General features: G+C 47.7%; 1 protein-coding gene across 5 annotated transcripts; it reads left to right on the top strand.

Annotated features, from left to right (window-relative positions):
• The first annotated feature begins 1,972 nt into the window (after positions 1-1,972).
• On the top strand, positions 1,973-24,089 carry LOC121289577 (mitoferrin-1-like). Of its 5 annotated transcripts, none has more exons than XM_041209123.1 (4): positions 1,973-2,295; positions 12,812-13,040; positions 19,980-20,036; positions 21,196-24,089. In XM_041209123.1, exons 1-4 carry the CDS (start codon positions 2,074-2,076, stop codon positions 21,720-21,722), a joined length of 1,035 nt encoding a protein of 344 aa, XP_041065057.1. In that variant the 5' UTR covers positions 1,973-2,073; the 3' UTR covers positions 21,723-24,089. The 5 variants fall into 5 exon arrangements, with proteins under 5 accessions (XP_041065057.1, XP_041065060.1, XP_041065059.1 ...); XM_041209125.1 differs by lacking the exon at positions 1,973-2,295 and adding an exon at positions 12,532-12,725; XM_041209126.1 differs by lacking the exon at positions 12,812-13,040 and having other exon boundaries at positions 2,159-2,295.
• Positions 24,090-25,176: the final 1,087 nt, after the last annotated feature.

Raw genomic sequence — 25,176 nt, forward strand, 5'->3', positions numbered from 1 at the left:
GGAGGATGATGGAGAGACAATACAAAATAAAGGGTCTAATTCTAAAGAGGGTTCAGGAGTAGGCCAGACCTGGGTTTATAAATCATTGCAGGTGGGCAGGACAAGTTGAGAGAGCAGTTAATAAACGTAGGGCATCCTGGGTTTTATTCATGAAGGCTGAGAGTAGAAAATCAAGTGAGTTGTTATACCTATATACAACACGGCTGGCCACACCCGTGTCTTCTTCTGGGTATCACACTTTCGGAAGGATGTGAAGAGATTAGCAGGGCAGAATAAAAATGGTTCCACGGATGAGGTTAACTTCAGTTACAGAGAAAATTGGAGAAGAAGGGATTGTTTTCCTTGGACAAGAGAAGGTTGAGAGGAGATTTAATAGAGCTATTCAAAATCATGAAGTCTGGACAGAGGTGGGGAGTAACTGTTCCTGTTGGTTGATGGATCGTAGGGTATTGATTTGAGGTCATTGGCAAAAGAAAAGATATGAGAAAAAAGCGTTTTCACGCAGCCAGTGGTTAGGATCTGGAATTCACTGCCTGAGGGTGTGGTGGAGGCAGATTTAATCAGAATTCAAGAGAAAATTGGATTGTTATCGGAAAAGGAAAATTTTGCAGGGCTATGGGGCAAAAGCAGGGAAGTGGCACAAGGTGAGCTGCTCCTTCAGAGGGCCAGCACAGATACCATGGGTTGAATGGCCTCCATCTGTGCTGCAACCATTCTCTGATTCTATGAAAATGTCCCAGCATAGCAACCCCTTCAGACAAAATTTGACACAAAACATACTGGTGTGCACAAGCAAGAGATTTAAGGAGTGTTTTAAAGAACGAGAGAGAAGCAGACAGATTTAGGAAGAGAATTCCAGAGCTTGGGGCCCAGGAACAATGGAAATTGATGATGTACAAGAGGCCAGAACTGGAGGCATGCAGATATATTGAATGATTGTGGGGCTGGATGAGGTTCTGGATATAGGATGGCTTGAGACCATGAAAGGATTCCTTAGGCTTTTAAACCTCAAGTTAGTAAATCATGTTGACGATGTTAGCCACTTTTATTTTGCAATTCACACTCTTCTGTCCCTTTAATTGCCTCCTTGAGATGATCTTTAGGAAGGTATCACTTCTCCAACTGGTTTGGGCACTGCTCCCATTCCTCTCTCTCTCCCCCAGCCCCCACTTTTTTTTTGCTTTTCTTCTGCTGCATTAAGCTGCTCACTTATCTTAAATTGCCAGTTTGCAAGACGGGGCTACACCCAAAGAACAGATCTGTCCTCACAATTGTCTACTTTGGCACCTGTCTCTGTTTTAACTGACAAGTCTCTTTTCTCTGTGTTCTGCTTGGTGTTCACAGACATTGCTGATGCCCATATTGCCCTTGGGCAGTTCATTCAGACATTGGATTAAATGAAAATCCCCAAAATCCAATTCACAAGTATTTGAAGAAGTTTGAATGAAGCAATTTCCAATCCACTAAACCGGTTGTAAAAAAGAAAGCTTAAATGCACTTTTCTAAAGGGCTGGCTGCTCGAAAAGTGCTTTTGTTTATTTTCCAAATATTTTCGTTTTGAATGTTTTATTCATTTATTGAGCAAACTGCATGTGTTCATGTGTAACAAGGGAAATGCCCTGAATGAGTCTCAAACAGTCGAGTCACCATGAAACGCAACAATGTGGAGGGGCGGGACTCTCAGCTTGATTGGGCAGCGCCAGGAATGATTGTCAATCATCCTGACCAATCAAAGCTGCGCTTCCCGCCCATTCTCTACGCCGATTGGTGTGAGCGATCAGTGACACGCCCCCCGCCCGCAGGCCGGCCGCTACCACATCGTGATTTGATTGACAGGAGGCGCAGCGGGGGGGGTTCCGCCCCTTGACTCTTGCACCCATTGGTCTGGCGGCCGGAGGGCTCTAGAGCTGATTGGCTCAGAGGTCTGTCAGTTAAGGGAGAGGGGGAGGGGCGGGGCGTCTGTCACGTCGGGACGCACGCGTGCGTGAGTGGGGGGGCGGGGCTTGGGCTATAAGCCCGGAGCCGGGGGACCGAGAGCGGCTTCGGCCTCCTCCCTCCCCCTTTATACCCCCCATGGATGTGGGCTGTGTCCCAGGCGAACCGGCACTCAGCCGGGGCCTGGAGCTGGATTCACGAGAGGAGACAGCAGCAACATCGTGTCCACAGGCAGTGCAGCAGGATGGCGATGTGTATGAGAGTCTCCCCGATACTGTCTCCATCAGCACCCATATGATGGCCGGCTCAGTGGCTGGCATCATGGAGCACTCAATCATGTTCCCCATTGACTCGGTCAAGGTGAGTGAGAGTGACCTGTACCTGCTCCTGTGTCTGTATCAGTCTGTCTCTCTATCCCAGTCCCTGTATCAATCCGTCCCTGTCCCTCTATCCCAGTCCCTGTATCAATCCGTCCCTGTCCCTCTATCCCAGTCCCTGTATCAATCCGTCCCTGTCCCTCTATCCCAGTCCCTGTATCAATCCGTCCCTGTCCCTCTGTCCCAGTCCCTGTATCAATCCGTCCCTGTCCCTCTGTCCCAGTCCCTGTATCAATCCGTCCCTGTCCCTCTGTCCCAGTCCCTGTATCAATCCGTCCCTGTCCCTCTGTCCCAGTCCCTGTATCAATCCGTCCCTGTCCCTCTGTCCCAGTCCCTGTATCAATCCGTCCCTGTCCCTCTGTCCCAGTCCCTGTATCAATCCGTCCCTGTCCCTCTGTCCCAGTCCCTGTATCAATCCGTCCCTGTCCCTCTGTCCCAGTCCCTGTATCAATCCGTCCCTGTCCCTCTGTCCCAGTCCCTGTATCAATCCGTCCCTGTCCCTCTGTCCCAGTCCCTGTATCAATCCGTCCCTGTCCCTCTATCCCAGTCCCTGTATCAATCCGTCCCTGTCCCTCTGTCCCAGTCCCTGTATCAATCCGTCCCTGTCCCTCTGTCCCAGTCCCTGTATCAATCCGTCCCTGTCCCTCTGTCCCAGTCCCTGTATCAATCCGTCCCTGTCCCTCTGTCCCAGTCCCTGTATCAATCCGTCCCTGTCCCTCTGTCCCAGTCCCTGTATCAATCCGTCCCTGTCCCTCTGTCCCAGTCCCTGTATCAATCCGTCCCTGTCCCTCTATCCCAGTCCCTGTATCAATCCGTCCCTGTCCCTCTATCCCAGTCCCTGTATCAATCCGTCCCTGTCCCTCTATCCCAGTCCCTGTATCAATCCGTCCCTGTCCCTCTATCCCAGTCCCTGTATCAATCCGTCCCTGTCCCTCTATCCCAGTCCCTGTATCAATCCGTCCCTGTCCCTCTATCCCAGTCCCTGTATCAATCCGTCCCTGTCCCTCTATCCCTGTCCCTGTATCAATCTGTCCCTGTCCCTCTATCCCAGTCCCTGTATCAATCCGTCCCTGTCCCTCTATCCCAGTCCCTGTATCAATCCGTCCCTGTTCCTCTATCCCAGTCCCTGTATCAATCCGTCCCTGTCCCTCTATCCCTGTCCCTGTATCAAATCTGTCCCTGTCCCTCTAGCCCAATTCCTGTATCAATCCGTCTGTCCCTCTATCCCTGTCCCTCGATCCCTGTCCTTGCATCTACCTGCCCATGTCCATCTGTCCCTCTATCCCAGTCCCTGTATCAATCCGTCCCTGTCCCTCAATCCCTGTTCTTTTATCTATCTGTCCCTGTCCCTCTATCTATCTGTCCCTGTCCCTTTATCCCTGTCCTTCTATCTATCTGTCCCTGTCCCTTTATCCCTGTCCCTCTATCTATCTGTCCCTGTCCCTTTATCCCTGTCCCTCTATCTATCTGTCCCTGTCCCTCTATCCCTGACCCTCTATCTATCTATCCCTGACCCTCTATCTATCTATCCCTGACCCTCTATCTATCTATCCCTGACCCTCTATCTATCTATCCCTGACCCTCTATCTATCTGTCTCTGACCCTCTATCTATCTGTCTCTGACCCTCTATCCCTGACCCTCTATCCCTGACCCTCTATCCCTGACCCTCTATCCCTGACCCTCTATCCCTGACCCTCTATCCCTGACCCTCTATCCCTGACCCTCTATCCCTGACCCTCTATCCCTGACCCTCTATCCCTGACCCTCTATCCCTGACCCTCTATCCCTGACCCTCTATCCCTGACCCTCTATCCCTGACCCTCTATCCCTGACCCTCTATCCCTGACCCTCTATCCCTGACCCTCTATCCCTGACCCTCTATCCCTGACCCTCTATCCCTGACCCTCTATCCCTGACCCTCTATCCCTGACCCTCTATCCCTGACCCTCTATCCCTGACCCTCTATCCCTGACCCTCTATCCCTGACCCTCTATCCCTGACCCTCTATCCCTGACCCTCTATCCCTGACCCTCTATCCCTGACCCTCTATCCCTGACCCTCTATCCCTGACCCTCTATCCCTGACCCTCTATCCCTGACCCTCTATCCCTGACCCTCTATCCCTGACCCTCTATCCCTGACCCTCTATCCCTGACCCTCTATCCCTGACCCTCTATCCCTGACCCTCTATCCCTGACCCTCTATCCCTGACCCTCTATCCCTGACCCTCTATCCCTGACCCTCTATCCCTGACCCTCTATCCCTGACCCTCTATCCCTGACCCTCTATCCCTGACCCTCTATCCCTGACCCTCTATCCCTGACCCTCTATCCCTGACCCTCTATCCCTGACCCTCTATCCCTGACCCTCTATCCCTGACCCTCTATCCCTGACCCTCTATCCCTGACCCTCTATCCCTGACCCTCTATCCCTGACCCTCTATCCCTGACCCTCTATCTATCCATCTGTCCCTCTATCCATCTGTCCCTGTCCCTCAATCCCTGACCGTGTATCCATCTGTCCCTGTCCCTCAATCCCTGACCGTGTATCCATCTGTCCCTGTCCCTCAATCCCTGTCCATGTATCTATCTGTCCAAGTTGATCTGTCCTTTTCTCTAACATGGTCCCTTTATCCCTGTTCCTGTATCAATCTTTCCCAGTCCTTGTATCTATCTGTCCATGTCCATCTATCCCTGTCCCTGTATCAATCCGTCCCTGTGTCTGAATACCTTGTGCTGGGAGTGTGCTGAATTCAGTGGGATCTTGAAACATTCAATCATGTTCCCCATCGACTCGGTCAAGGTGAGTGAGTGGGATCTGTAGCTGCCCCTGTCCCTGAAAATCCTGGGCTCTCAGTGCATGCTGTATATAAACAGCACTGGGCCTGGCCTCTGTTGTGACATAAACCTTTATCTGGTGGTTTCAGTTGAGGAGAAGAGTGCGCTCTATAAATAAAATGGGACTGCCTTCTGTGCAGTAAGTGCGCCTTCTTTCAATAGGTTAGACCTATGATTAGCAGTTTATTCTAGATATAACAGCAGTGGGACTGCTCTGTGTGGGGTAATATGAACACTTAACTCTCTGGAATACCTGTACCTTTTGCAACCGAGGATAGCAGTGTGGTTTCTATAACACTAAGGCCACATTTTTATGTGCGTGCTATATCATAGATGAGCCCTGCATTCCCAATATACCAAGCATTGGATCTTCCCTCTGAGAAACGTGCTTCTTATCCCGTGGTTCCTACCCTGGAGTAGGAGCGTAGAAGGTGCTGTAGAAAGTGGGGAGCAGGTATAAATTTGATATTCATCTTTACCTCACCAGAGAGCAGTAATTGGAGGAAAGAAGGGGGCAGTGGGGCTAACTGAACTTTTTTTTTGGAAATAGCTGGCGCAGACTCTGTGTGCTGAATGGCCTGTGTTGCACTATTCTGTGATTCTATATATAACACGAGAACTAGTTGTTAGAGTGACATGTACCTTTAGCATGTCAGTGTTCCAGCCCTAATGGTTCCGCTGAGACATTTCTCTTCAGGAGGTAGACTCAACAAATACAGCTGGACTTAAACTACACTAAAATGTAACTCCCTTTTTCAACTTCTGAAAACCTGAAATAGGATTCAAGCTCAGTGTTCCTCCTGTATGTTTTCTCCTTTTGAGTTACTGTGCATTATTGATGCTGTTTGCCAGACCATTGAGATGTTTTGTTATAGGTGCTGGGTTTTGTATGCAGCCTGAGGGACAGCTCTGAATCCTGTTTGAAAGTTTGCTACACTGAAGCTGTGATCTGATGACTGCAGGAACACTTCTGCAACTTGCACTTGATTTTTCTCTAATTGTGGAATTTATCCACCTGTCTGACACATGAGGATTGCTTTCAATTTTTTTTTTCTGTTCAGAAAATTCTCCCACTTTTTTACAATTTACAGCATTGTCTTGGGTACACTTGTGCGACTTGAGAAACTGAGCAATGGAGTGCTCTGAATAGGACTGAGTGATCCTGCTGGCTGCTGAGTCAATGGCTGTTTTAGTGGATTGAGGATCTTGTTATCCACGTGCTCTCCCCATTGAAGGCAGTGCTTTCTATCTCCTCAGCCTTTCCTACCTGAGCCACAATCACTCTCATGTTGCTGAAGCCACAGCATCTGTCCTGTATGTCAGGCGAGTCACTGCCTTGACCCTCCAAGTTTCAGCAGATTGACAGTGTTCTGTGAGGATGCCCTCATCTTGGACTTGTATCTAAGCTTCTGAATACTCTGCTGGTTATTTCCTGCACAGCCTGGATGTCTGTGGCTCCAACAATGCTCACAAAGCTCCAGGATAAACAGCCCGCTTGTTTGGCACCCCATCCACAAGCATTCACTCCCTCCACCACCGATGCACAGGAGCAGCAGTGTATACCATCTACAAGATGCACTGCAGCAACTCGCTAAGGCTCCTTAGACAGCACCTTCCAAACCTGCGACCTCTATCATGAAGGTCAAGGGCAGCAGATGCATGGGAACATCACCACCTGCAAGCTCCCCTCCAAGCCACTCATCATCATTCACTGTCGCTGGGTCAAAAATGTGGGACTCCCTTCTTACCAGCACCTTTACTGTGTTGTCTGTCGTGTTTGCCGCCCCCATCTTGAGGGCAATTGGGGATTGGGATGGCCTTGCCTCAAGGAATCCCTTAAAGAATTAAAGATTGAGTTCAAATTTCTCACCCTTCTGAAACTATCCACCAACGATGTCATGTGTACTGCCCACTCTTGCTGAGCGTAGCTCTGTTGCATTCTGTAACTTCCGTTGGTGACAGTGTGCTGTGCAAGGTGCTTTCGGTCGGGTGCGGCATTAAACACAGACCCCATCTGCCCCCTGAAGTGGATCTGAGAGATCCCATGGCAGTATTTGTAAGGAGAGTAGGGGAATTCTTCCTGGTGTCATGGACAATATTTATCACAAAAACACATTACCTGGTCAGCGTCACATTGTTTGTGGCAGCTTGCTGTGTGTAAATTGGATGCTGTGCTTCCTACGTTACAGCAGTCACTACACTCCAAAAGTACCGAAATGTTGGTCAAAAGTATTGGGATGTCCTGGGTCATGAAAGGCACTATATAAGTCAAGTCTTTTTTGTACAACAGCGACACAAGATATCTTCTGTGATATGATCAACTGGATGGTTCAGACCCCAGTGTTGCCAAGTACTAATTGAGCTCATTCGCTTTGCAGATTTGAGTTCAAATGCTTTGTTCTCCAGCCACGGGTCAAGTGAAATGTTGGGAATTTTACTCGGCAGAATATTCTGCTCTGGAGTCTAAGTTTGGTGCCGGGCGTAGGAGTGGGAGTGATTCCTACTATGGGTGGAATGGCTAAACACATAAGACTAGGTGCTGTTAGGTTCATTGTTTATGCATCCATGCGTAGCATAGTGAATCTCGCAGTGGGGTCAGGCAGTGAGTCACTGTCCCTGCTGTTAACTCATGGGGTCACAGGTCCTGGAGCCATATTTAAAGGGCACTTGGACAGCCTGCACACTCACTTCCACCTTTGCCTGGCCACTGCTCCACCCTTCTCCGTGAACCCTTCCTCGCTTTGTCATCATGCCCGCAAACTTGCACTGCTACCACCTGGTCTCGGGCATAGGCTGGCATTTACAGATGCTCCCCAGAGCCGACAATGCAGCAGCAACCCGCTTTTCATCATGAGAGAGGTCTGCCTCGCCAGGTGCATGCCACTTGTGTGCGATCGTAAAAGTGAATGTTGTAATTTCTGACTGGTGGGGAACTTAATTTGGAGGGGGGGAAACCTTCATTCCAGCAAGGTGACCTTCCAATGAGCCTGCATGAGATGGCGATACATGCCAAAGAGCTTTCCAACATTGATCGTTGGATTGTTGGGAAGCTTGACTCATCTTAAAGCCCTCATCCCAATGTCAAGAAACTGATTTCTGGCCTACTGCCAAATTAACATTCACCCCCACCCCCCACCCCCCCACCATCCCACAAACCAGCTGCCAAGCTCCCTGCTGCGGCTGGGACCAGAAGATTCAGTGTCTTGGTTGTGCTGGAACACTCTTTTCCACTGCTCCCTCACAACCCACACTGAATTTGGCTTAGTGCCAAACACAGACCATAGCTCTTGATGATTAAAAGGATCCAAGTCTAGGTTAGTCAACAAATGGACAGCTCACAATACACAAAATTAATCTCAGTAGGCAAGGGCTGGAATTGCCCTCCTGAATGTTTCCCTGACTATTGACGAAAGACGGATGTGTCCAGGACATGGTAGAATGTTAGAGTACAGACATTGCAATTACGGCTACCCACAAACTAGTTCTCAGTACATTGCACATGCACCTGGTGATGACTCACGAGGTGTTCTGAGTTTTGGAGATTAACAGGTTGATTAGATTATACTTCAGTGATTAGTTGTGACTTGATGAGATTACATTCAGAAACAGAAGTTGCTATCTTGAGGCGGTGCTTGACGATCTTTACATGATTGGCAGCCTGAGCTGCAGACAAGACTATTGAGGTCCCAACCAAGTTTGTCCATCAACTTTTTATACTGAGAGTCAAAATTCTATTCAGTCACAAAGGGGCATAAGTTCATGGTGAGGGGCAGGAGGTTTAGGAGGATGTGAGAAAAACTTTTTTACCCAGAGGGTGGTGACGGTCTGGAATGCCCTGCCTGGGATGGTGGTGGAGGCGGGTTGCCTCACATCCTTTAAAAAGTACCTGGATGAGCACTTGGCACGTCATAATTCAAGGCTATGGGCAAAGTGCTGGTAAATGGGATTAGGTAGGTAGGTCAGGTGTTTCTCATGTGTTGGTGCAGACTTGATGGGCCAAAGACCCTCTTCTGCACTCTGTGATTCTGTAAAGTTAACTCTTTGCTAGAACTCTAAGCTCTGACTCAGGTGCCAGTCCTGCTCCAAGGAATTGAGTGCAAAGGCTTGTGTTTCTATAGCCCCTTTCACAACCTCGGGATGTCCCAGTGCACTTTACAGCCAGTTATGTACTTTCGAAATGTAGTCACCGGTGCAGGAAATGCACAGCAAGCTGCAACGAATAAGTGGTAATAATCTGTTTTTGGAATAAATATTAGCCAGGAAGAGCTCCCCTGATCATCATCAAAATAGTGCAAAGTGATCCACCTGAGGGACAGATGGGGCATCAGTTCTGAGTTTCATGTCTTATCTGAAAATGGCACCTCAGGCACTGCAGCACTCCCTCGATACTGCACTGGAATATCAGCTGAGATTTTTGAGTTTGTGTCTCCAGAGTGGGTTTCTTCCTTACCCCCACCCCAAACAGCCACGTGGTCTACCTTTGGCAGTTTGCCTTGGTGTAAGTAAGGCTGTGTGTAATGATTGATTGTGCTGCTCTGTTTCAGCACCATTGGCCTGTGCTCTAAGATTGTTAACTAGCTGAAATTGGCACCACGTCTTCTGAGAACGATCGGGCAAATTCAGTGCGTGTGTGTGTCTCTGTTTGTAAACTTTTCATCTTGAGTTGGAGATTGTCCAACTGTGATGCGAATACCCTGCTCAGTTTGATTAAGTTGTTTACCCACATCTTAGAAACGCGTAAGGCTGGGAATGTGTATACAAACATAAAACTTCAATAGTACTGGCTTTAGAATTGACAGTAAATCCAATTTTTATTCCCTCCCTCTTTTTTCCCCCCCATCCAGTGGCGCTGGTAATGTCAATAATAAATATTCTCTTTTTAAGCTGTGTTTCCTGCTTTTTGAATGGAAAGACTGCTGGGATTGGAAGGTACGACAGCTATAGGGTAAAACATTGGTGATGGGGAGAATGCTGAAAATTGACTTTTCAATGAAAAATTTAAGGAACCGGCCAGTACCTTTCTGAGCAGTCGAAATGTTGCAGGTTCAGAAATTGGAAGCTGGTTCTCAGCCTGCACCACCCTGTACCAACCAAGGTTCACCAAACTAATTCCTGGGATAGAGGATTGTCCTAGGAGGAACGATTAAATAGTCTGGGCCTTTATTCTCCGGAATTTAGAAGAATGAGAGGGGTTCTCATTCAAACATACAAAATTCTAACAGGTCTCGACAGGATAGACGCCAGAAGGGTTCCCGGTGGCTGGTGACTCTCAAACCAGGAGACGCAGTCTCAGTATAAAGGGCAGGCCATTCAGTCCTGAGATGAGGAATTTCTTCACTCGGAGGATAGTGAATCTTTGGCGTTCTCTGCCCCTGAAGGCTGTGGAGGCTCAGTCACTGATTATGTTCAAGGCTGAGATTTATAGATTTTAATTTACTAAAAGCATCAAGGGATATGGGAACAGTGCAGGAAAATGGTCTTGAAGTAGAAGATTAGTCATAATCTTATTGAATGATGGAGTGGGCTGAATGGCCTACCTCTGCCCCTATTTCCTATGATCGTGCTAGTTGGGTTTACTCGAGAGATGACCAGTGATGAGCTCAACAAGCAACGGCCTGCATTTATGTACAGTGCTTCTCGGGGAACAAGATGTCCCATTGCTCATGACAAGAGTATTGACACCGCACTGCATTAGGAGATATTAGGACTGGCGACCAAAAACTTGGTGTAAGGAATTAGTTTTAAGAAGCTTCTTTAAAGGAGACTTCATGGTAGAGAGGTTTAGGAAGGGAATTCCAGAGATTAGAGGCCAGGCAGCCGCCAATCGTAAAGCAACTAAAATCAGGACTGTTCCAAGAGACCACAATTGGAGGAGTGCAGTGATCTTGGCAGGTGGTTGTAGAGTTGGAGGGAATCACAAAGATAGGGAAAGGAGCTGAATAAATAGCGAGGCCAAGAAGGGATTTGAAAACAAATGTGAGAACTTTTAAAATGAAGGTGCTTTTCAAATGAGACTCAGGGTAGGTCAGTGAGAACAGGGGTGATACGTAAATGAGACTCAGTCCAAATGAGTACACAAGCAGCAGAGATCCCCAGTGAGCTGAGATTTATGGGAGGTGGAAGATGGGAGATCAGCCAGGAGAGCAAAGACTTCAAAATGAACCAGCAGCTCATGTCCTCATTGGATGCCGTTGCTAATCGTTGCTGATTTGCTGGGATCTCAATCCTGACTGGCGAATTGTTCAACATGTTCTATCTGGATGCAGACCATGGTAACATTGATTCAATACAAATATCACCGGGCCCGAGGAGAGTTCCAAAGCAAATGGGCCCTGCTTTCAAACTGTTTTCACTCTGCCCTTCTGCCTCAGTGTGCGGTGAGCCTGTTGCCATTTGTGCCTGGGGAAATAGCTGTCTGGTGTTGGAGATTCCAGAGTAGTCAAATATGTTGGTTTTCAGTTCATTGTGAAGAGGATTGAAGGAGAGATTTATGAGCATAGCAATTGCCAGATGAAAAAGGTCCTTTGATTTTGACTTCTGCCATGCTGGTTGTTGTAGGTTACAATAAGAGAGCTGCTCGCTAATCGTAGTGATGCATCTCTTAGCAATGAGTCAACAGCAGACCCAATGAAAACCCCCCCCCCAAGTCTTGAAGAGCTGTGGGACCCTTGGCCCAAGTCACCTGTTCTTCCTAAGAATTGGCATAAACCACATGGCAAAATATTCTTTGAAATCATTTGATCTCTATTGCTTCGGAGTGCATCAACACCACTGCCTTGCCTGATATCTGAAGGGCATGTGAGTGTGGGCAGTCTGAAAGCTTGAGAGTGCTGGGAATGTAGAAAAAAGTACCACAGGGCAAGACCAGAAATGCATTTCAGGGGAGGCTGCATAAACATGGAGAGAGCTGAGACGAGTTGGCAGGAGGCCTGAGTGCAGCAAAAGCATTGGCATCGAGTGGTTGGGCTGAATGGACTCTTACTGTGCTGTGTGTATGCTATATAAAATGATTTGGATTTTGTCCTCACAGGCATTGTAACTTGTGAATGTTTGCTCCATGGAGGTGCAGGAGTCGTTCTGAGCTGCTTTCGTTAAATGGCATGCTCATGTCCTTTCTTTGCCTCCTTTGTGCATATGTACAGATCACTGCTCCTTCAGGTTATCAGTGAAGAAAGTATTGACTACGTCTGACCAGCTGTCTGTTGGTCCCTGAAGCTTTGTCTGATAAGGGTGGCCTGTGTTTTTGTATGGCTGTTTGCTTGTCTTTATCACAGTCCCAGAGTAGTATTCTTGGAATTGGGGTCAGCAAATCAGCAGTGAATGTGATGCTTGGAGCCCTCGATAAGGCCAGTTAACTGTTGCATTTTGAGTAGGTGTAAAAGATCCTTCTGCATTACTTGGGAGAACGCCACCGTTTTTCTTCCCAGTACCCGTTAATATTTATCCTTCAAGCTAAGCAAGTCTGATCACCCGGTCTTTGCTGTTCATGGGAGCTTGCTGTGCATAAAGTTGACTGACATGTTTCCCAGCGCTGTGACAGAAGTATTTGCTTTGGGACGCCCTGAGACCATGAAAGGTGCTATAGAAATGCAGGTTCATTTTTCTCGGAGGGAAGTAACTGGGAGCAAGCTTCTCATTTGGTTTCTTTTCCCCTCTACACAGACACGCATGCAGAGTTTACAGCCCGACCCTAAGGCACAGTACAAGAATGTATTTGATGGTCTGCTGAGGATTATGCACACGGAAGGTTACTGGAGACCTTTGCGAGGACTGAATGCGATGGTGCTTGGTGCAGGACCTGCTCATGCTTTATATTTTTCCAGCTATGAGAAAATGAAAAGGACATTAAGTGATGCCATTGGTCACGGTGGCAATAGTCACTTAGCAAACGGTATTTGACAATTAAGTCCAGTGAATTCTGTACTCTAACATTCTGCTACAAGCCTGGCACGTCTCTTGTACTTAACCAGCCAGCGAGTGTAAGCTTTTCTATCGTAGTTGTGTGTTGCATGCCTGTCTGTTGGATTCAGTGTTCATGCTCTGATTGAATGGTGTCTTAGAGTGGCCCAGGCTTCAACTTGACCTCATCAGTTCTGAGCTTTGGGTTTGCACTTTTGGTTCTGATTTCAGTCCTCTGCGAACTGTTAAACCATGTCTTGGCCCCCTGCTGCATTGAGAAGCTAGCCAGTAACCAGGACTTGCAAAGTCCAGAGGGCAGGTTCAATGGACTGGGTCCAGATGTCGGATGCTGCTCGCTGGAAATGTAAGCCTGCCAAGCCCCGCGGGTCCAGGCAGTTTCTATTTCCTTGCGGGTGAATGGGGCAAGTCCACAGTCCGAGGGTGAACCACATCACCGTCACTGGAAGGGCAGTTTATTTGGGTTTGGGCTGATGATGTTAGAAATGTCCCCATTGGGCTTAATTTTCATGGCAAGAGGGCAGAAAAGGGGCCAGCACAATGAAAGGGACACCCACTCAATGATGGGCCTTTTGAGTGAGGGAAGGTCTCCTTCCAGCCTTGACCCCATGCATCTGATATTCTGCTGTCTGGGACTGGGGGTAGGGGGTATGGTTGTCAGTAAATTGGCCTCTAGTTACTGCTGCTTTGAGGTTCAACCCTTGGCTTTGTCCTGAGGATTTCTGGTCAAGTAGCTTAGAACAGGTATATGCTCACCCCGCAGCACTGTTCCACCGAACTTCCTCACAAAGGGTAGTTTGGGGTGTTCCTGTGAAGAACCTGATAAATATTATTTCAGTCTGTTGTGTGGCCATGGTGATATATTGGGGGAGGGGCAGGGAAGGTGTATTTTGGGATGAGCAAGAAGATGATGGAAGGCTGTGCTGTATTGACGGAGTGAATGTGTTTGCTCATTTGTAAGCTTTGTTCTGGCTGCTGACTCTTAGTTGCCCTGTCGTCCTCCAACTCTCATACTTGTGGAGAAAGAAAGGAATAGCTTGCATTTCTCTAGCACCAACCATGATCTCAGCACATCCCAAACCAGTTGAACAGCCAGTGGGCTAGTCCTGAATTGTAGTCACTGTTGTAATATAGCAGCAAAGTCCCACTTAAAGCAATGTGATGTGAAGCTGTACTGATTACATTTATGGGCAAGGAAGTCAGCAAGATGTGTGTGCAAATCCTTCCAGGAAAATTTGTGACTATGAACTGGGCTTTTGAACAAAGCTGCTATCAATAAAAGTAATTTATGAACCTGTTGGATTATCATGATCCTGACCCACCCCAGCATGATTGACCCATGACAACCCTCTGAAGTGACCGAGCGGGCCAAGGCAACTAGGGTAGGATCGTAAATGCCAGCGATGCCCAGATCCTGAAAATGAATCATCCACACTTCATCATCACATAAACTCCTCTTGGTGATATTGGTTGAGGGATTAAATATTGGTCTGGAGACTGGAGAGAATGATCCTGCTTGCCTCTGAAGTAATGGTGTGGGGTCTTTTCTGCCCATCTCCGAAAGCAGATAGAACCTTTGTTTAACATCCCTGGAAGACGGTACCTCGGACTGAGCAGCAGCACTCCCTCGATTGGGTTTGACCGAAATGCTGAACTCGACAGTGGGGATGCAGGGTTTGGTGCTCGATCTGAATCAGAAGGTTGCAGAAGGGCATGTCCGATCAACTTTCACCGAACTCCTACAAACCCCACGTGGCAGGGTATGTTCATTAGACCCAGACCAGATCATGCCCTGTTCTGGTGGCTCCCCTCCCTCCCCTTGGGTCAGAGCCAACAGGACTGATGATGCCTGACAGACCAAAGTGAGTCAGAGGCTTGAGGACAGCAGAACTATGTACTGACAGGTACTGTCTCCACAATCACCTTGAGTGCAGCTTGACGAACTCCATGAGGTTTGAGGTCGGCCATTCCATCTGTCCTGATTGAGCTCCAGCATCTTGCAGTGCATCAGTGAAGTTGGAACAATTCTTAGCCTCTTTGAGCCCATGGTGACTTGGTTCAGCAGCAGTTTGGAGAGGAGCTGATATCAAGGGGCACAGGTCAAGTGTGAACGACAGACGGTCTGAAGCTGGTTTCTGACTTGGTAAATTACACAATCTCCCAAAGCTTCACTGTCTTTGGAACTGTTCCCATTCACCTTGACTGCTTGCTGGGGGTGCACCTTCTCCCTGCTTCTCTTGGCTTAGAGGATAAACAACTGCCTAAATGGCAACTTTCTGCATCAATCAGGCAGAGGTTTCCATTTATTTTTTGATAGGATGTGGGCATTGCTCACAAGGCCCATTCCTAATTGCCCTTCAACTGAGTGGCTTGCTTGGGCATTTGGGAGGACAGTTCAGAGACAACCTGGAGTCATGTAAGCACAGATTGGCTAAAGATTTCCTTTCCTAAAGGACATTGATGAACCAGATAGGGTTTTTTAATAACCATCAATGATAGTTTCATGGTCACCATCACTGAGACTAGTTTTATATTCCAGATTAATTAATTGAATTTAAATTCCACCAGCAGCTGTGGTGGGATCTGAACCCATGTCCCTAGTGCATTTGGGTCTCTGGATTACTAGTGCAGTGACATTATCACCATGTCACTGTTTTCCCTTACCAGATACTATGGAGTGAGATCATGGGACCTCCAGAGACATCTGTCTGAAAGGCTAGTAGAAGTGACTTACCAAAGGGAATTGGATGTATATTTGCTAAGGAAGGATTTGCACAGCTTTGCGGAAACAGCACAGAAAAGAGGAACAAACTGGAAAGCTCTTTTGAGGAGCTGGTATAGGGATGATGGGTTGAATGGCCTTCATCTGTGCTGTATTGTTCCTGCTCCTGATCACCAAAGGGGAAAAAAAACTTATATTTGTTTGCATCTCATACCATTTCAGGATGTCCCAAAGTCTTTCACAGCCAAATTGGACTTTTTGAAGTGTAGTCACTGGATCAAGGAAGCACAGGAACAATTTGTGCACAGCAAACTCCCACAAACAGCAATGTGGTAACGACTGCATAAGAGTAAGATAAGAGCCCATGGTGTTAGAGGCAAGGTACTACCATGGATAGAAGATTGACTGTCTGGCAGGAGGCAGAAAGTGTGGATAAGGGGGTCCTTCTCAGGATGGCGGCCGGTGACTAGTGGAGTTCTGCAGGGGTCAGTGTTGGAACCAAAGCTTTTCACTTTATTCATTAATGATCTAGATGAAGGAACTGAGGGCATTCTGGCTAAGTTTGCAGATGGTACAAAGATAGGTGGAGGGACAGGTAGTATTGAGGAGGCAGGGAGGCTGCAGAAGGATTTGGACAGGTTAAGAAAATGGGCAGATGGAATACAACGTGGGGAAGTGTGAGTTCATGCACTTTGGTAGGAAGAATAGAGGCACAGACTATTTTCTAAATGGAGAGAGAATTCAGAAATCGAGTGCAAAGGGACTTGGGAGTCCTAGTCCAGGATTCTCTTAAGGTTAACTTGTAGGTTGAGTCGGTAGTTAGGAAGGCATATGCAATGTTGGCATTTATTTCGAGAGGACTAGAATATAAAAGCAGGGATGTGCTGCTGAGGTTTTATAAGGCTCTGGTCAGACCACATTTAGAATATTGTGAGCAATTTTGGGCCTCGTATCTCAGGAAGGATGTACTGGCCCTGGAGAGGGTCCAGAGGAGGTTCACAAACGATCCGAGGAATGAAAGGCTTAACGTATGAGGAACGTTTGATGATTCTGGGTCTATATTCGATGGAGTTTAGAAGGATGAGGGGGGATCTGATTAAAACTTACAGAATTCTGAAAGGCCTGGATAGAGTGGACGTGGAGAAGATGTTTCCATTAGTAGGAGAGACTAGGACCCGAGGGCACAGCCTCAGAGTAAAGGGAAGACCTTTTAGAACAGAGATGAGGAGAAACTTCTTTAGCCAGAGAGTGGTGAATCTATGGAATTCATTGCCACAGAAGGCTGTGGAGGCCAGGTCATTGAGTGTATTTAAGACTGAGATAGATAGGTTCTTAATTGGTAAGGGGATCAAAGGTTACGGGGAGAAGGCGGGAGAATGGGGTTGAGAAACTTATCGGCCATGATTGATGGCGGAGCAGACTCGATGGGCCGAATGGCTTAATTTCTGCTCTTATGTCTTAGGGCCTTATGGTCTTATGAACTGATAATCTGTTTTAGTGAAGTTAGATGAGGGGTAAATATTAATTAGATGACTCTGGAAAACTCCTCTCCTGCATTTGGAAACAGTGCCATGGAATCTGTTAGACCCACCTGAGGAGTTCTGTTTAATGCTGGCACACCCACTGCAATGCTGTCGCATTTGGAATGTCTGACTGAGCCGTGGGCGGCGCAATGGGCTGTCATTATGTACTCTGCCTGCCTGGCATTCACTCATTTTCACTGTGCCCAGGCCCCCACTCCCCACCCCCCTCCCCACACCTTGCCACCTCCCTTTCTTCCTTTGAAAAACAATTCTGAAAACCTAGGCCTTCCGGTATCCGACCGGATTCTTCTCGTGTAGCTTTGTGTGCCATCATTACATTATCCAGCTGCTGTGAAGCTCCTTGCTATGTCATTGGACATGAAAGCTGCGATTATAAATGCAAGTTGTTGCTTGCTTTGAGAGGGCCTGCAGTTGGAGTGTGGCATAAGGGTAAGCTCTTTACTTGCTGCTCCTGTCTTTGTCACCAGCTGAACTGCTGGGCACAATGGACAGAGGTCAGGCACACGACACTTGATTGACCCTTGGTGACTTGGAGCTTGTTGGTTTGAGTGGTACAGCAATCATCATGGTTGCAGATTCACCTCCTGTCTGAGATGCTTCGTGGTTTAAGAGTTCTGGGCCAAGACATTGTGCGTTTGAGTCTCCAAACCAACCTGTTGATGAATCCATCTTGCTGATCTTCTGAAGAAGAGCCATATGGACTCGAAATGTTAACTCTGTCTCTCCACAGATGCTGCTTGGCCTGCTGAGTTTATCCAGCATTTTTTGTGTTTTTTTTATTTGACTTCCAGCACCTGCTGTATTTTGCTTTTATTTGATTGCTCATGTTCTGTCTGGTTGGAGGAGTTTTGAGTGCACTTCATCAACTCCATCCTGCTTTGGTGTCGGAGAGAACAACTTAAGGAATAGGAGCAGGTGACGCCTATACAGGCCTTCGAGCCTGTTCGATAAGGCAAAAGGATCATAATAGATTTTCCACCTCTCCTCCACTTTCCCATCTGATCCCCTTGTCCCTCCATTTTCCCCAAGTGACCAAAATCTATTGGTCTCGGACTTGGGAACTACTCGATGACTGAGCATCCATAGCTCTCTGGGCTGAGAATTCCAGAGATCTACAACACTGAGTGAAGGAATTCCTCCTCGACTCAGCCCCGAACAGCTCTGATCCCTTATCCTGAGACTGTGACCCTGAGTTCTGGATTCCTCAGCCAGGGAGGAACAGTCTCCTCGGGTCTACCCCTTCAAGCCCCATAAGAATTTTAAATGCTCCAATGAGATCACCACCTGAGTTTTCTCGACTGCGGGGAATATTGGCCCAATTCTACTCGATGTTTAAATCACAGAGCCCAATCTGACAGGTTCCCACATGTATCCAAGGGTACATTTGACTTGAAGCACCTGTAGCAGCAAACAAACCATGGAAGAGAATTGGAACCTGCTGTCTGCTGGCCCAGCCAAGACCATTGTAACTCCAGCCTTTGAATGAGGAGAAATGAAGACTTTTTTGGAGTCATTTTTATTTCCAGTACCTTCAATGTTGCATTTGTCTTAGTGGTGAGCATGCCAGCCAAGAACCAAGTGTGGGACCAAGTCCCACCTCCGTCCCAGTTTAGAATTTGGCAGGGGCTCAAGGGTTAGAGAGTAACATGGGTCTTGGAACCATCTTCTCATGCCTGGGGCTAGAATGGTGAGATGGGGACCTGCTCTCTCTCAACTCCTTCTTTGATGGTGAAGCTTCCAACAACACTGGGCAGACAAATAATGCCACGCACCCAGTTAAATACAGCTTCGCCAGTCTGGCTGAAGGATTTGCAGCATCCAGGTACTCGAGGAATCAGAGTTGTCTAAGTGTGCCCAACATTGAGATTATTTTGTCCACCTTTCAGGGATTGACCATCCTCCAGGAGGGTGGAAGTTCAAGGGTTCCAACAGTGTCGTGTGGCTCAGCGGAAACAAATGCCTTTTCACTGTTTCTCCACTGACATATTTACTGCATCACAATGACCCCTGCACCACAGAAGAAGGACTACATTGGCTCAGAAGCTTACAGCAATGTTCTCTGGCTGAATGGCATTTCTTAATGCAAATTCCTTTTCCTTCTATTTTTGTTAATCTTTTCTTTTCTCTTTCCTTTATTTGTGTTCTCTCTCTGCTTTTCCTCTTCTCTTTGCTCTTTTCTTTCTATCCTTTCTCTATTTGTTCGTTCGCTCTCCGTCTTTCATATAATTTCTTTTGTCTTTGTCTGTCTGTCTCCTCTCGCTTTCTCACTTTCACCATGTCCTTGATAAATAAGGGTTACTCATTGTCGGGGTCCCAGCTCTGGGGTACCACTGTAGCCGTGTGACTTGTTACTGGGAGACTGTCTCTTCTGGAGGCTGTGTGTCAGGACGCTCTGATGTATTGTGTGCCTCTGTCCTAAAGCAGCTCCAAGAGCATGCTGGGCCGACACAACGCGTTAGGCACATGCTGTTCAGAGCCTCTTGGTGCCTGTGACATGCTGCCTGCCTTGTCAGATGTTGGGCGTGAGATGGTTGGTCTTGGGTGCAGTGTCAATCTCCTGCTATTTTGAGTGGGTTGTGACCATGAGTCCTGAGCAGTCTTTGTGGTGTGAGATCCAGACTCTCTGATGTCCCCTTTTGTTCTGCAGGTGTAGCGGGAGGGATGGCAACCCTGATACATGATGCTATGATGACACCTGCTGAAGGTAATGACACCTCGACAGTGTTGGGGCAGTGGAAGTGTTGGGGGGGTGGGGGGGGGGCGCAAGTGGGGCAGGGGGTGTATCAGTCTGTGTTCCAAGTCATGGCCCTGGTGCTGCTTCTGGTGGGAATGCTGACAGGCTGCAGTACCTATCAGGATGGACTTTCCTTTGCTTGGGTCAGGAGAATGGTGGAGCTGCTTCTGCTGTCTGATGGGTTAAAGCACTAAGCCATGCAGATCCCACACTGAAGTCAGCTCTCTTGCAGGAGGGAGAGGGGAGAGCATACAATCAGGAGGGAAGCTGTCAGAACAGGGCATGATCTGGTCTGGGACTAATGAACATAGGAGCTAATGAATGATATATGTGGGCAAGGCCACAAGCCGTCTTTGCTCTTTTGCAAAAGCTGCTGGGCTTGTATATTTGCAGCATTTGCAATGTGTCATTTTAAAGAACAATTCACCTAAGTTCTTAATTTGCAACTCAGTGCCTTTAAGGGAGTTGTCAGTGGAGGCAAACAGTGATTTCAAAAGGGTATTGGATGGGCACTTGAGGGAAAGAAAGTAGCAGGGATGTGGGAATAGAACAGGGAAATGGGACTGATTTAAAAACAAAAAACTGCGGATGCTGGAAATCTGATTAGATTGCTCTACAGAGAGTGGAGATGGACGCGGTGGGCCGAAGGCTTCCTTCTGTGCTGTAATTACTCTTTGAGATCAGGACGTGTGTCGCTCAGGCATTGGTCTTAGTCTAGGAGCAGCATGGGCCCAGTTCAGCCATTGAAGCTCAATGGTGTGGGGGTTGAGGAAGGAACTCTGACTCATGAATCAATGGTGCTGGGACATATTCAGCTTTGGGCTAACTTTCTGCCCCCTCCTTTCCAGGCCAGGTTGAGAGGCCTGCCAATGACTGCCTGTTCTCCTTCCATCCCAGTTTGGGTCGGGTCTAATGCAGTGGCTGGAAGTCCCCAGCTGAGCAAGGAGCATCAGGCTGGGGTTGTCAAGGTCTGAGCCTTGCCTGGGGAACTGGGAAGCCAATGCAGAGAGCGGAGTGGGATGTGGGCAAAGTCTGCTTTTCTTCAGGCAGTGTTTGATGAAGTCACTGAGGGGGATCAACCGAGGCTGTGTTTAACCCATTGTGTTTTCCTCCTGCACCACTCACACAGCTGTCAAGCAACGAATGCAGATGTTTAATTCTCCATACAAAAGCGTCTTGCACTGTATCCGGGTTGTGCGCAAAGTGGAAGGGATCAGAGCCTTTTACCGGAGCTACACCACACAGCTGACCATGAATGTGCCCTTCCAGGCCATTCACTTCATGACCTACGAGTTCATGCAGGAGCAGCTGAACCCGTGCCGGCACTACAATCCCTTGTCACATGTCTTCTCCGGGGCCCTGGCAGGGGCAACAGCAGCTGCAGCCACCACTCCACTGGATGTCTGCAAGACACTACTGAACACGCAGGAGAATCTGAAGCTGGGAACCTTGAAAAGCAAAACCAGGCACCTTTCGGGTATGGCCAATGCCTTGAGGACAGTCTACCAAATTGGTGGGGTCCCTGCCTACTTCAAGGGTGTGCATGCCCGCGTCATTTATCAGATGCCCTCCACTGCCATTTGTTGGTCAGTCTATGAATTTTTCAAGTACTTCATAACGAAGCAGCAGCAACAGCTTCTGCCGCCCTCCTCTTGAGGGCGCCCCATTTCCCCCCCCCCCCCCCCCCCCCCCCACCCCCCCACCTTTAACATGAAGATGGGATAGTGTTGAGCGAGACACTCCCACAGTTTTCCAAGAGGTGATTTAGGAAATTATCAGAATGCTATGCGTCAGCCAATTGTGCTTTGATGGCTGCTGTTGGAAACACCCCTGGAAGCTTGGACCAGCTCAACTTCCTCCAACCCCCTTTATATTTCAGAGGGCAATATCAAAAGGCTTTGAGCCCATAGACGCGGAAGAGGAGCTGCTCTCGGCTCTCTGAAGCCAATGTGTGAATGTAGGGATAACAGAAACCTGTTGGCAATGGTCAGTTCCTGGCGAACCCTTTCTGTGTTGCAATGCTTGCTAAATATCCGTTTGAATAAATCCTCTCTCAAAGCAGGGAAGTTAGAGCTGGCTGCTTTCACAGTCTGAGGGTCTGAAAGCCCACTATATGCTCGGTACCTTGGTGAGGTTGGAGAGATTGAGTGAAACAGACACCAGGCCAAACTGTCCTTCCTATGTCCTATGCATAGATATGCACACGCACACACCCCTCCCTGAGATCCACATTGTTTTCTCGGGCAAGGGTCTTACAATGCAAGAAAACTGTCGCTTCAGCTCATTGAGGTGCCTGGTCACTGAACTCCATCGACAAGGGGGAGGTAGAGATGACGAGACTCTTGCTTAATTGACTGGGCATTGAGGGGAGGGGGAGGTGAGGTTAATTGCCCCATCTTCCATGGTGACAGTCAGGATGTGGGAGGAAGACTTCACATTGGCCATGGTGGGAGGGGGTGCAGCGAAGGTGGGAAAACAAAGTAAACAAGGGTCATGGCTCCTGATCTTTATTCAAAAGCAGAGTGTTGACATCAGGCAAAGACTGTAATGGGTTCAGTGATGCATTTCACAGCCCAATAATACTGTGGAGCTCTCCTGATTGTCTGTTGGAAGGGGAAAGGGTAGGTGATTTTCAGCGATGAAGTGGGTGTATAGGAGATGTATATGGAGAGAGAGAGAGAGAAAGAGATTTTCTCACTGTTTAGAGATATTTTATCAAGTTTGGGGGTTTTAACTGAATGTATTGAGAAGGAGTGAAGGATGTTGCTCAGGATGTTTTCTGAAATAAGCTGCATAGGAGATGGGGCATGTTGTTAGGGTTTGAATGTCTTTTTATCTTTTGCATTGATTTTTCAACATGTGAATGTCACAGAATCCCACAGTTTTAAGCGAAGTTTGTGTCTTTTTTAGAATATGCCCCATATGCTGAGAAGACTTTTATGGAATGAGCAAATTTAGAATGTTAAATTAATGTTCAGTCATAAAATGTTGAGTTTCTACAATGGCCTCTTGCTGTATTAGTGATCCCTTTGCTCTAACTCCTTTATCTAATTTCTCACTCATTCCCCCTCTCATTCTCACACTTGCCTGCTCAACCTCACTCTTATTCTCTTAATCTGTCTGTTTTGAGTCTCTTCTGGTAAGAGATCCCCTTGTTCTCAGTCGATTGTCCAAAAATTTCAATTTCTACCTGAGATTGAAACTCTCTCAGTATTTTAAACTTGAAACTAGTTAATTTTCCTCCTTGGATTCTCTCTCTGGCATGGCGGAGGTGTTCATTGTGAAAGGTTTCCAAGGTTTGGAATGAATGTGAAATCAGCGTCCAAGGCCATCAGGAGAATTTGGGCCCCCAGTATTCGTTCCCCCAAAGACTTCATGCTGGTAGGGGTGGGGGTAGGGGTAGGTTTGGGAGTGGGAGGGGGGATGCTCAGGGAGGGAGAGTTGGTGATTTCCACCACCATCACCACCTGCCCCTGGGCAGGGCCAGCACCCTTTGCAATAGTGACTGGCAAAGGGGTTTGTGCCTATAAACAGAGGGGATCTGTTCTGTGAAAAGGAATAGGATTTTGCTGGCCCTTTTTGATTTGATGCAGCTCCTGGGCAAGCATGTCAGGCCACAGGGCAAGGTGCCAGTAAGAGGCGGGCAACTGGCTCAGGGTGACCTTCTCACTCCAGTCTGGTTGAGCAGAGGTAACTGGCTAACTTCTGAAGAACACTGTCTCACTCCTGCGAGCTCACTGACCTGGCCCAGTGTTTGTTGTGGCCTCCTGACTGGTACTGACATTGACCACCATTCAGACTTTGCCACCTCTGCACTGCTGCTGTGTTCTTCAATGCACTGTCATTTTTGAAAAAAAAATATATAGTTTTTCATTGTGTGAAGAGGAGAAAAACCAGTGTCTTATTGGAGAATTGCTTTATATCGAGTGTGGCAATCCATGTCTCTAAGAAGTTGCAAAGATTCTTCAAAACTGAATAATGTGTATTTTTTTAATGCTAAATTAAAACAAAAACAATTTTAAACTGGCTGCCAGTCTTGGATGTTTTCCGCTTTTAAGAGGTTTTTTTTGGCCATTTCATTATTTGTTACATCACTTCGGGGAAAAGTTATTCACGCAAGTGGATTGTAAAAATGTCTAGACCGTGCCTCATGTGAGAACTGATGCATACGCCTCCCAACTCCTCCGGGCTTTGGCGCCAACCGAGCAGAGACGTGGAAGGACAGGCAGTGCAGCAAAGAACCAAGAAGCTCATTGGAGAGTCAAAAAATTAAATGCAAACCCCAGCTTCTTCTGACATTTAAAAATGAAAAAAAAATCCACTTGAGGAAAGTGAATCATATAGCGGCTTGGTAGTAAAGAACTGAGTATGACTTGGGGTGGGGGGGAAGAGAAGTGCAGTATAAATTGTTGCTCCCTGTTGAAATTTGGTATTCTTGGCATATCTGTCCTTATTCGTGTATAAAGAAAAGTTTCATCGACATGTCCCTTTTTTTCAGCCGTGCTGGAGTGAATTATTGGGGTTAATTGCATTTCTGAGGGTGGAGTGGGGGAAAGTGCAGAATTGTGTTTTGCTGCGGGTTGCAGAAGTTATGACTGTGTGTGTGAGAGAGAGAGAAGCGGTGGAAATGGCAGAGGGAATACGACCAGAAAACTTGACTCTGCTGCCTTGCAAACTGGTCTAGTGTTGGTTGAGGAAGTTCCCAGACGGTGGCACTGTTGGGGTTCCATTCAGCTCTGCTCCCGTCCGCTGTCAATACAAAAAGTCAAAGCTGATTTTTAGCACTTGCGAAAGGAACTTGCACTCATATCGAAATTATGATTCATGATTACAAGGATGACCCATAGCGCTTGACAGCCAATGAGGTAGCCACCAGTCTTGGCTTGTTGTCGTCATTGATGTGTTTCGAGTCAGAACATTTGTTAAAGGCACAGCCCTCAGACTTGAGCGCAACATGGAGGCTGGGAGGGCGCTACACTGCCACAGGTGCTGTTTTTGCGGATGAGCTGTGAAGCCAAGGCCCCACCCCCACCATCCTGCCCTGACTGCTGCCCTCTCGACGTGGGGCAGTTCTCAGTATCAGCATGGGAGTGCGCTCCGGTGTCCTTGG

The sequence above is a fragment of the Carcharodon carcharias genome, chromosome 17, assembly GCF_017639515.1.
Source record: "Carcharodon carcharias isolate sCarCar2 chromosome 17, sCarCar2.pri, whole genome shotgun sequence".
Taxonomy (NCBI): domain Eukaryota; kingdom Metazoa; phylum Chordata; class Chondrichthyes; order Lamniformes; family Lamnidae; genus Carcharodon; species Carcharodon carcharias.